Source organism: Babylonia areolata, chromosome 25 (genome assembly GCF_041734735.1).
Source record: "Babylonia areolata isolate BAREFJ2019XMU chromosome 25, ASM4173473v1, whole genome shotgun sequence".
NCBI classification, from domain to species: Eukaryota; Metazoa; Mollusca; class Gastropoda; order Neogastropoda; family Buccinidae; genus Babylonia; species Babylonia areolata.
The window spans coordinates 8,954,440-8,967,533 of NC_134900.1; the positions used below are offsets into that span (position 1 = coordinate 8,954,440).

The 13,094-nt window shown below is 48.6% G+C and overlaps 1 protein-coding gene across 1 annotated transcript; it reads right to left on the reverse strand.

Moving 5' to 3' along the window:
* Nucleotides 1–11,300: 11,300 nt before the first annotated feature.
* On the reverse strand, nt 11,301–12,383 carry LOC143300025 (uncharacterized). Its single transcript, XM_076613581.1, has one exon. It carries the CDS (start codon nt 12,381–12,383, stop codon nt 11,301–11,303), a length of 1,083 nt encoding a protein of 360 aa, XP_076469696.1.
* Between the last annotated feature and the right edge of the window lie 711 nt (nt 12,384–13,094).

Here is a 13,094-nt window from a genome sequence, read left to right on the forward strand (position 1 = left end):
CCACATCCCTGTCCGCACCCCGACCCCCACCACTACCCACCACCACTATCACCGCTGTGGAGGACCTACGACTACACGCTCTCTCGCGAGTGAGCACTTTTTAACCGTATATATACCCGGGGTATGATCGCTCGAACTTTGACGAATTAATATATCCGGGGTATATGAAAGCTTGACTACTTGCTTCTTGATTTATTTTGGGTGCGGGTCAGGTAACGTTACAGGTTGAAGAGAAAGGGCTTCTCTTTTACGAGGGGAAAGCAAGGGAAGAAGACAAGAATGCGAATTGGGAAACTGTGGATGGGGGCTAGGGGGTGAACAGTGAAGTCGGGGGGGACTGTGGATGGGGGCTAGGGGTGAACAGTAAAGTGGGGGGGGGGGATTGTGGATGGGGGCTAGGGGTGAACAGTGAAGTGGGGGGACTGTGGATGGGGGCTAGGGGTGAACAGTAAAGTGGGGGGGGGGGGATTGTGGATGGGGGCTAGGGGTGAACAGTGAAGTTGGGGGGGATTGTGGATGGGGGCTAGGGGTGAACAGTGAAGTGGGGGGGGATTGTGGATGGAGGCTAGGGGTGAACAGTGAAGTTGGGGGGGGGGACTGTGGATGGGGGCTAGGGGTGAACAGTGAAGTTGGGGGGGACTGTGGATGGGGGCTAGGGGTGAACAGTGAAGTTGGGGGGGGACTGTGGATGGGGGCTAGGGGTGAACAGTGAAGTTGGGGGGGGGGGACTGTGGATGGGGGCTAGGGGTGAACAGTGAAGTGGGGGGGACTGTGGATGGGGGGGTAGGGGTGAACAGTGAAGTTGGGGGGGACTGTGGATGGGGGCTGGGGGTGAACAGTGAAGTTGGGGGGGACTGTGAATGGGGGCTAGGGGTGAACAGTAAAGTAGGGGGGACTGTGGATGGGGGCTAGGGGTGAACAGTAAAGTGGGGGGACTGTGGATTGGGGCTAGGGGTGAACAGTAAAGTTGGGGGGGGGGCTGTGGATGGGGGCTAGGGGTGAACAGTAAGTTGGGGGGGAGGGGGGACTGTGGATGGGGGCTAGGGGTGAACAGTTAAGTTGGGGGGGACTGTGGATGGGGGTAGGGGTGAACAGTGAAGTTGGGGGGGACTGTGGATGGGGGCTAGGGGTGAACAGTAAAGTGGGGGGGGGGGACTGTGGATGGGGGCTAGGGGTGAACAGTGAAGTTGGGGGGGACTGTGGATGGGGGCTAGGGGTGAACAGTAAAGTGGGGGGGGGCTGTGGATGGGGGCTAGGGGTGAACAGTAAAGTGGGGGGGGGGCTGTGGATGGGGGCTAGGGGGTAAACAGTGAAGTGGGGGGGACTGTGGATGGGGGCTAGGGGTGAACAGTAAAGTGGGGGGGGCTGTGGATGGGGGCTAGGGGTGAACAGTGAAGTGGGGGGGGGCTGTGGATGGGGGCTAGGGGTGAACAGTAAAGTGGGGGGGGGGGGGGACTGTGGATGGGGGCTAGGGGTGAACAGTAAAGTTGAGGGACTGTGGATGGGGGCTAGGGGTGAACAGTAAAGTGGGGGGACTGTGGATGGGGGCTAGGGGTGAACAGTGAAGTTGGGCGGGGGGGGACTGTGGATGGGGGCTAGGGGTGAACAGTGAAGTTGGGGGCGGGGGGGGGCGGCGGATGGGGGCTAGGGGTGAACAGTGAAGTTGGGAGGGGGGGAGGGGGGCGGCGGATGGGGGCTAGGGGTTAACAGAAAGGGTGGATTGTATTATCAGCTAGGTGTTTTTCCTCCACTGCTGGGTCTGTAATGAGTGACAGGCCACATCGAGCTTTGTTCCAGATGAACAAACAACATTCTGAGGAGGGAAAGGGGGCGGAGAGAGAGAGAGAGAGAGAGAGAGAGAGAGAGAGAGAGAGAGAGAGAGAGAGAGAGAGAGAGAGATCAGATGGTTTATTCATGTATATGCCTAGACCCCTTATGAAGGGGTATGTGTGTGTGAGTATGTGTGTGTGTGTGTGTGTGTGTGTGTGTGTGTGTGTGTGTGTGTTGCTTCTCTGCAGCCTTCATTCAGTCACAGTGTAAGTTGATAGGTTGCACAAAGCAGTAGTGAACGGGTCACCTTTGACCAGATGGAATGAATTGGTGCAGAATCCCCGAATCTCACTGACGACTGGTTGGGAAGATGAGAAGTAAGGTGAAGGGTACCCGTGGAGTTAGGTTCCTTTCTGTGTCTTTCTTTCTTTCTTTCCTCATCTTATTCTTTCTTTCTTTCTTAAGAATCACTCACACACACACACACACACACACACACACACACACACACACACACACACACACACACACACACACACGCACACACACGCGCACACACACACACACACACACACACTCGCACATACACACACATACACGCACACACACACACACACACTCGCTCACACACACACACACGCACGCACACACATACACACACACACACACACACACACGGAAAATGGAACAAAACTACCAGTAAGCCCCATACCTATGACCCTCCTCAGAGTATGAACCACTGTGCACCAGTACGGAGCATCGGTTCGTTTTCTTTTTGTTTTTTGACAAGTGCTCTTATATGGATGTGAGACATGGACACTGATGGCAGAAACAGAAAGAAGAATCCAAGCATTCGAAACCAAATGCTTGAGGAGACTACTACACATCTCCTACAAGGAGCACAAGACCAATGACTATGTGCGGAACCTGGTCAGCAACCTTGTTGGGCCCCAAGAACCACTGCTGGCGACTGTCAAACGACGGAAGATGGCATGGTTTGGTCACGTCATACGACATAACACCCTCTCCAAAACCATCCTGAAAGGGACTGTAGAGGGAGGGCGCAGACGGGGGCGGCAGAGAAAGAGCTGGTCCGACAACGTCAAGGAATGGACCAAAATGACGATGCCAGATCTCCTCAAGACAGCTGCCAATAGAACGGCGTGGCGAGCTATGACATCTTCCTCATGTCCCCCCAACGACCCCAGCGGTCGAGGGAATGAGTGAGTGAGTGAGTGAGTGAGTGTGTCAGTCTAATTTTACGTTTCGCGTTCAGACGATGTGATGATGACGGCGAGCGTGAGGAAGGGATTTCTGGTAATGAACATGTAAGACCGAACTATGAAGGATTTAATGTCAAAATTGTTCTAGTTGTCGCCACAGGAGCTGCTGTTGTGAATGAGCAGGGTGACTGGACGGTGATGGTGATGGAGGTTGGGAGCGATGGGGTGGTGGTGGTGGTGGTGGTGGTGGAGTGGATGTTTGCGATGAAGTCGGCAGTGGGACAATGTAGAGATGGGTGGTGGTGGTGGTGGTGGAGTGGATGTTTGCGATGAAGTCGGCAGTGGGACAGTGTGGAGATGGGTGGTGGTGGTGGTGGTGGTGGTGGTGGAGTGGATGTTTGCGATGAAGTCGGCAGTGGGACAATGTATCGTTCGCGTTCAGGATGTGTGATGAGGCGGGTGGAAGTGGATTTTGGTAATGAAGTAAGACTGACTATGAAGGATTAATGTAAAACTTTGTTGTGCAGAGTGGTTGGTGAAGAGCAGTGTGATTGGACGGTTGGTGATGAGGATGGGCGATGGGATGTGGGTGGTGGTGGTGGTGGAGTGGATGTTTGCGATGAAGTCGGCAGTGGGACAATGTGGAGATGGGTGGTGGTGGTGGAGTGGATGTTTGCGATGAAGTCGGCAGTGGGACAGTGTGTAGATGGGTGGTAGTGGTGGTGGTGGTGGTGGAGTGGATGTTTGCAACGAAGTCGGCAGTGGGACAGTGTGGAGATGGGTGGTGGTGGTGGTAGAGTGGATGTTTCCGATGAAGTCGGCAGTTGGACAATGTGGAGGAGGGGGGTGTGGGGAGGGAAGAGGGGGGCTGGGGGGCTAAGTTGTTAGTCTGGTTGGGTAATTCAGGGACAAAACAGCACACTGATCGTTAGAATTTATTTGGCACTGATATTTGTTTGTAAGCATGCAGCTAACACAGTATTGGACCTGACTTGTGCTGGGATACACTGGTTGTAAACTTGAGTTCATTGACTTGCATGGAGGCAGGGAAGAGTCAGAACTCAAACATGTCTATAAGCACATCGTTGCCACCCACAGCCTCATCCACAACAATGGAAAACAGCAATTGGCTCTGCACGAGACAGTACAGAAAGTGGGATTCTTCTTCTTCTTCTTCGTTCGTTCGTGGGCTGCAACTCCCACGTTCGCTCGTATGTACACGAGTGGGCTTTTACATGTATGACCGTTTTTACCCTGCCATGTAGGCAACCATACTCCGTTTTCGAAGGTGGTGGGATTCAATCTCAGACGGTTGGATTCACTCCCATCCCCTTACCACAGTACCCCCTCCTATCTCTCCCCCCCTTCTAAACAAGACGGGGTACGGAAGAACGACTCAGTAAACTGAAGCATGTCAGTAAAATGCCTGTACACAGGCAACTGATCAGACTCCAGGTGACTCATTTTTCCAGGTCAGGTCACCCCACAACCACAGCCCTCGCTGAGGGGTGTACAGCGCGTGTCACTGAACACGGTTTACCTGTGTAACACCTATTGTGCCCACCCGACCAGGTGCTGCTGTCTTTGAACGCACGCCGACAGCACCCAGCCACCCGTGAAGGTAGTGTGGCGTCGTTTGAGGTCAACAGACGTAGTGCTTGGACGTGTACTCCCTCTGATCTCCTTGCCTGTTCTAATTGCTTTGCTGAGGGGGGAGGGGGTCACGGGGGAAGAGGGAGAGGGTGTAGGTAATTATTGGTATGACGCTCAAGTGCTGTGTCGCTGCGCTGTTTTCCTTTTGTTTTGTTTTTGGTGGCCAACAGGTGTGAGAAACTGTGACGTCTGTTTTTTCCTTGAGTGTTGATAAGGTTGCGTGACTATGCACGCTACTCGCTTGGTTGTGGCCAAACACAGAAATCCACACACATAGACCTACGTGTTCAGACATGTGAACACGCACACACACGCACGCAACGCGCGCGCGCGCACACACACGCACACACACACACACACGTGCCCAAACACAGAAATGCACACACACAGGCCTGCATGTTCACACACACACACACACACACACACACACACACACACACACACACACACACACACACACTCCAGACCATTAATTAATTGCTGTTCATGTATTTATTTCAGACTGTTACAGAATAAAACCCGACCCAACAGACGTGGAACGCTGACTGAAATGAAGGTAAGAGCTGGTTCTAATATTTCGTTGAATCAGATTCAGACAAAAAGGTCGATTCTTGAAATAAGTTGAAGGTCTATATTTCCAGCAAAATATTAACATTTTTAGTCTTAATACGACTGCTAAGGTTGTCCTCAAATGGAGATGAGACCTCCTGCTCCACTCAAATAGAATGCTCTCTAAAAACAAACATATCCTTTCCTTTAAGTGGTGAAACTAAGTGTTTAAAAATCATGACATAGTACAACCAATTACAATGCATGGAAAATTCTGCAAAATTCTAAAAGTCACCACAAGTGTACAAGGAGGAGTTCTGCTGTATCCCACCACACATACTGGTAATTGTTAAACAGCAAACTTTCTCCGCCTGTGATTGATAACATCACTAAACTGGTCATTGGTGTCACTGAATCATCACTTATTCACTGAAGCCGGGTGTGAGCTGTGTTCCTGGTCATCAGCATTCATCCAAGACAGTGCTGTTTCGTTTGATAATGTTATTCACACCAAGCATCCCAGAGGTTCTGCTGTGTTGGCCTGTATTTCAGAGTCCCAGACACCTGTGGTATTGACAGTCTGTATTTCAGAGTCCCAGACACCTGTGGTATTGACAGTCTGTATTTCAGAGTCCCAGACACCTGTGGTATTGACAGTCTGTATTTCAGAGTCCCAGATACCTGTGGTATTGACAGTCTGTATTTCAGAGTCCCAGACACCTGTGGTATTGACAGTCTGTATTTCAGAGTCCCAGACACCTGTGGTATTGGCAGTCTGTATTTCAGAGTCCCAGACTCTTCACGCACTGTTGCCTGTCAGTACAGAAGGTTCTCTTTAATCTGTATCGCTTTATACACGAATTAACTGGGTTGATTATTGTGAATGCACATAAGTCCAGGAAAAGGACCACCACACAGGACTCACATTCCTCCAATTGCTTGCATGCAAGCAGAGTGCAGGAAGGTTCTGATTCCATCCCCTGTGCTCTTCTTAGGCAAGAAAGCAAACTGGAGGGGAGGCGGTGTTTATCAATAGTTCCCCGTAGACTGCCGACGCTGGGACTGCGGCAGACGAACCCTGGTCTAGCTGTGTATGGTAGACTCGGTATGAGCGGCATGGGAGCTGTGACACGGTGCCAAAAAACAATACAAAACAAAACAAAAAAACACAAAAAAAGAACAGTAAGAAATATTTTAATAAAGCCAACAGAAAAAAATGTGCGTGTATGTGTGCGTGTGTGTGTGTGTGAGATAGAGATAGAGAGAGGTGTCATGGGTATTGCCGTCAACAAGAGTGCAACAAAGGACGACTTTCTCCAGGGATATACATCAAGGCTACATGGCCATGGACAGCTTGGAATTCAGGGATGGGTTTCTTTAAAATATGGACTACGATCAGTGTTTTCCAGAGCTCTGGGACAACGCCAGTCTTGAAAGACTGTTGTAACAGCCTGGTAAACTTTGTTGTCTGCGAGCAACCGCATTTCTTTAAGACAATGCTGATGTTGCCACCTGTCCGTTGACGTTCTGTAACACTTCACTACAGTCTCACCTCCGTCAACCAGGAGAGTGGAGTTAAGCGACCTGTTGGCTAACGCCATTAAGTCACGTTCTTCAGGGACGAAGTCTTGGTTGTGGTCTTAGCTCCGTCAAGACATACTTCAGGTTTTTGTTAAACTTCCTGAACATCAGTCAGGAACTAACTAATGAAACAGTTCAATGGCTTCCAGTTTTAGTACTGCAGCGTATCAACTGCTACGCTTATGCAATCAAAACGAATTCATCCGTGTTGTATATGACTGGTATGATCGATAACCCCCCAAAACAAACTTAATATTTGCTGCCTACACAAATGCTATGCTGAACAAAATGGCCGAATCAGAATGTAAACACTTTTCTCAGTGCTTATCTAAAACAGTGTTTTCCAGCATGGTGGATCAGTTCTGGATGACAGTGAACGCGACAACAAACAACGGTTTGGAACGCAGTTTTCTCAACGTCATGTTTCATTACGTCATGTTCGTCCATCAAATTTGCGTCCCAAACTGTAGTTTGTTGCACCGAGTTTGGAACAAACCTTTAATGAACTGTCACGTTTCAGTGCGTCACGTCTCGTGCCTTGACTTTGCGTCCCATGCCGTTTTACGTCACACTGAGCGGTGTTTGCCAAAAGGTCGCCTCGCTCTGTTTGTCATTGGGGGAAATAATATATGGTCATAAATGGATGGGTAGGCTATTGCAACGTATCACCAACATGATTATGTATATATATATATATATATATATATTTGTGTGTGTGTGTGTGTGTGTGTGTGTGTGTGTGTGTGTGTGTGTGTGTGTGTATTATGTATGTATATATATATATATATATATATATATATATATATATAATTTATATTTATATATATATATATATATATATATATATATATATAGAGAGAGAGAGAGAGAGAGAGAGAGAGAGATGGGATCTGAAATGGTTGCTTTTCTGTCTTTTAATGCTTCATAATTATTACCAGTTAGTTTGCTATTGTGTGGTGTTTCTGTTGTCCTATTATTATTATTATAATTTTGTGTGTGTGTACATATCTCTTACTTTGCTTCACCAAGCTCTTCCTTGCACAAGGATACCAGTGGAAGGAACGTCCAGCTTTGACCCTACAACGGGTGATATAATCTTGGTCTTCCAGTGAAGCACGTTGAGTAGAGTTCAGCTGCACTGTGGAGCAGCAGAGATATGGACGACACCTTCATGAAGCAAATCCTGAAACCACTGTAAGACACACAAGTTGTGGACCTATCATAAGCAGGTCCTGAAGGCCACTGTAAGACACACAAGTTGTGGACCTATCTTAAGCAAGTCCTGTTTGAAGGCCACTGTAAGACATACATGTTGTGGACCTATCATAAGCAAGTCCTGAAGGCCACTGTAAGACACACAAGTTGTGGACCTCATGATCATAAGCAAGTCCTGAAGGCCACTGTAAGACACACAAGTTGTGGACCTATCATAAGCAAGTCCTGAAGGCCACTGTAAGACACACAAGTTGTGGACCTCATGATCATAAGCAAGTCCTGAAGGCCACTGTAAGACACACAAGTTGCCGACCTATCTTAAGCAAGTCCTGAAGCCACTGTAAGACACACAAGTTGTGGACCTATCATAAGCAAGTCCTGTTTGAAGGCCACTCTTGTCCAGGACACGCAAGTTGGGGACCTCTTTGTAGATGATGGGACCCTGGGGAACGTCAGTACGGGGATCACAGAAAACGCAAAAGTGGTCAGAGTTAAGCTCCAAAGTCACTGTACAGTGCGCACCTCTGACCTGAGGTCGGAGCATGATCAAGTCAGTTATCTGACCACGATAAGGGGTGGGCTGAAACACTGATTGGCTGAGACTAATATGTTTAAATTTGTGTGTGTGTGTGTGTGTGTGTGTGTGTGTGTGTGTGTGTGTTTGAACGGTATGATTCATCGGATTGAAAATTCACATCACAACATGACAGCACTATTTTATTATTATATATCGTTTATTTATTTATAGTCTGTTCATCTAAGTTAATGATATTAGAATAACAGCACTAGAAGTTGTACAAAATGTCGAGCATGTCCAGAGATTCCAACGGGAATAGTTCATCAGTTCATCAAAAAGTTCTTTTTTTCAGGACAAAGGAAAGTGTGGCAGACGCACCAGACGTGGGCAGTATGTTGTATTGACAGGAAGGCTACCCGTAGCCTATAGCTTCATATGTTGGTGTGGATGTGGATGATGACGATGTAGCGATGAAGGTCCATTTTATGTTCGGGACCATTTGAGGAGGATGGGGAAGTTCGTGTTAGGAAAGAAGTGGACAAACAGTGATTGTACACTGTAGCACGGCCCCCGTCATGGTGAAGGCTTGTGAAACGTGTGACAGAACACCCTGATGGACAGGGATCACGTCACTTTCCTTCGTCGACCTTTTCTTCAAACCAGATTTCCCCAACAAACCGTCACCCCTCTGCCCCCATCTCGGACTATGCGTGTGCACAAGTATGTTTCTTTTTCTGTCTTTTCTTTCTAATTTTCGTGCTTTCTTTAAGTCTTTTTGTTCTTTCTTTAAGTCTTTTTGTTCTTTCACTTTTATTCCCTTGAATAGTTGCGGACCTATCATAAGCAAGTCCTGTTTGAAGGCCACTGTAAGACACACACGTTGCCGACCTATCTTAAGCAAGTCCTGTTTGAATGCCACTGTAAGACACACAAGTTGTGGACCTATCTTAAGCAAGTCCTGAAGGCCACTGTAAGACACACAAGTTGTGGACCTATCATAAGCAAGTCCTGTTTGAAGGCCACTCTAAGACACACACGTTGCCGACTTATCTTAAGCAAGTCCTGTTTGAAGGCCACTCTAAGACACACACGTTGCCGACCTATCTTAAGCAAGTCCCGTCATGGTGAAGGCTTGGGAAACGTGTGACAGAACACCCTGATGGACAGGGATCACGTCACTTTCCTTTGTCGACGTTTTCTTCAAACCAGATTTCCCCAACAAAACGTCACCCCTCTGTCCCCATCTCGGACTATGCGTGTGCGCAAGTATGTTTCTTTTTCTGTCTTTTCTTTCTAATTTTCGTTCTTTCTTTAAGTCTTTTTGTTCTTTCTTTAAGTCTTTTTGTTCTTTCTCTTTTATTCCCTTTGAACCTTCCTTTCTTTCTCATGAAGTTTTCATCGACGTTGCTTTGTTGATTTTGGTAATATTCTGATACTGACTAACTGCAGTTATACCCTCAGGCATGTAGGACAGCCACTCTGGTCTGTTTTGGGCCAGTCTCTGAATAGTGACCCAGGTGTACTTCAGGATATTGAGTTTTTCGACTGTTCTGTGCCAGGTGTTCTTTGGTCTTCCGCTCTTGCGCCCACCTTATAGTGTCCAGTGCAGGGCTGTCCGGGTATTGTTACTTTGCACTTTTCGCATGACGTGTCCAATCCATTTCCACCGCCTTCTCATGATGATGTTCTCCATGGTCTGTTGATTGCACTGGGCGAGTCGTTGATTGGAGATGGTACTGGGCCAGAAGATTCGCAGGATTCTCAGGAGGTTTTTCGTGTTGAGGCCATGCACATAATTAAGGCATTGGCAAGACTGTCCAACTGCACACTCATCGCTAGTGACATCACGCGATACAATAGCAATGACTATGGGTGCACGGTTTTGCCAATGGCTTTATTTTTTGTGATCGCGGACAGAAAGAGTTGTTTTACACACGCACACAAACACACACTACATATACGCCACAAACACATACACACACGTGCGCGCGCAGGCACGAACGTTCGTACGGACATAGACAGACGCAAACACAGCTTTGAAACCAGAAGAAAGGATGAGGATTGGGACAAAATAGCCATGGGTTGTTGGTGGAGGTTGAACAGTCGACAAAGTGACGAAGACGTTGAACACTGGCGAATTCCAACTCTCGTTCAGTGCTCAGTAGTCTACTCACTCATGACACTGTCTCTGTTTGTCGGCAAATAGCAGATATACAAAGTTAGTACTCATATACATGTTTACAGACAGTCACACACAGAAAGACACACACGCACACACACACATGCAACCATTCATGTTACGAGTACACACGAACACATATAATGCACACATGCGCACGCACGCATGTACGCACACGCCGACCCACACTAGCGAGCGTGTTTGTGTGTGCGTGCGTGTGTATGTGTGCGCGCTTGTGTGTATACGTGTGATTTTACATGTGGATGCTTGCATGTGTGTGTGTGTGTGTGTGTGTCTGTGGGTGTGGGAGGGTGGGTGGGTGGGTGGATGCAGTGCGTATACGGCTGAACGCTGTCGCACAACTGAATGAAAGCTACAGTAGTTATTGTTTTGTTGGAAACGCTATCAACTGCCATTGCTCTTTGGACCCGCTGCAAGAACGCGAATCCCTACGAGCATTTAGTCACTGGTATCTATTTAATCTATAATAACTAGTATCCACAACTTCGTGACATCTTTTAAACCACGCTATAGTAACTGGTATTCGTACACGATGAAAGCGCCGCGTTTGTACCCGCTGTAATAACCAGAATCAGAATCACGAATCCCCCTTTTAGCGTTTCTCTCTCGCTGCTCCGCTCGTTCTCTTGCTGTCGCCAACAGCGGAGGAAGAAGCGGCAGGCAGAGATCTGTTCCTCCCACAGCCCAGGACGCTGAGGAACTCCTCCCTGAACCTGGCCCCCGTCAGACAGTACAGGTAGAAGTTGACCGCAGCGTTAGAGTGACCCAGCAGTGACCGTATAGTGGCCACGAAGAACAGCTCGGCCACCTCGGCGTCTGTCCTCTTGCTGTAGGTCAGGACATAGAACGACTGGATGAAGTTGATGGAGGTGGGCAAGGTCAGAACCAGGAAGGCCAAGGACACCACGATTACGGTCAAGGTCACGGAGTTGGCTGTTTTTTCCCGGGCCAGGATTTGATCAGGGTCGCCTTGGGCGAGGTGTTTTCTGGCGTTCCGGACGGACATTGTCAGCTTCCACACCAACACGGCGTTAGCGCAGACCAGACAGGCAAAGGGCAGGAGAGAGTAAAGCAACAGTTCGACGTAAACGAAGGCGTTGACAACAAAGCTGGCGTGCTCTGACTTGAGCACACACTTGAGGGAGGAGGACCCCTTGGACAAGGGAACGGTGCCCACCGTGATCAGTGCGTGCGCGTAGAGAACAGCCAAGACGACGCCGACGCTCATAAGCAGCAGCAGGACAGTTCGGCGCGTGCACATGGTGCTGACGCGGTGCGGCCACACGACGGACATTGCTCTGTGCACCGTCAGGCACACCAGGTACCAGCAGCTGATGGTGCTGGAGCCGGTGTAGAGCCAGGTGTGGATCTTGCAGACCACGTCGTGCAAGCCGTTGATCCTGAAGTTGAAGGTGTACCTGGTCCACTGGGTCAGGGTCAGGGTGTAGAGGAACACCATGTCCAGCACGGCGGTCCCCATGAAGTACAAGTTCACCGTGGACTCCTGAGACATCATCCTCCGCATGATGATGATGGTCATGACGTTGCCGAACGTGCCCAGCGAGATGAGGATGGGCGGGATGACGTACCACAGGCGCACGGCAGTGACGTAGACCGGAAATGACGTCAGTGGGACGCTGGGTTTGGCTGTCGTTGCAGTCGTGTCCATCGTCATGGATTCGTTCCACATACCAGATATCAGAGGAGTCGTTCCTGCTGCTGTCAAACTCTCCATTTCAAAGATGTTTGGTTTCGACTTTACAAGTCCTGATGTGTGAGCAGTGTAGTGGGTGAAGACTTATTTTGAGGGGTGTTTGTAGATTTTTTTTTTTTTAAGACAAACAGGCGCCGTTTGGGATCAGGCTCCAACGTCCATCCACTGTTGAGGAAATGAAACCATGACAGTAGGAAGAACAATTGACACAGCTTTTTAAGACAATTTTTTGTTAGCTTTCTTTCCAGAAACTCTAAATATCATATACAAGTACAATCACGAGGCTTTCAGGAGACAGACAGGTAACTGTTTCCTCCTCAGACAAGCAGAAAGAACGGGCAGAAAACAACGTAACACAATGTTGAACAATATTCGCAATTTCGAAAATTCAGTACAACTGAATATGTACTGGAGCTTCCTTTATCATTTCGAAGAAATACAGTGTCTGTAATGGTTGAAAACTTCATACCAACGTCGCTTTTAAACGATTTCGTAATTGTTTGCTACTGTTTTTTTGTTTTTTGTTTGTTTGTTTGTTTGTGGTCTCTCATGTGGCCAGAATTGTATGTGTGTGTGTGTGTGTGTGTGTGTGTGTGTGTGTGTGTGTGTGTGTGTGTGTGTGTGTGTGTGTGTGTAGATGCGGCGTGCGCGCATGCGCACGCGCACGCTCGT

What these genes read in the sequence shown, in the direction of transcription:
- LOC143300025 (XM_076613581.1), bottom strand. Translation starts at nt 12,383, where the DNA reads ATGACGATGGACACGACTGCAACGACAGCCAAACCCAGCGTCCCACTG.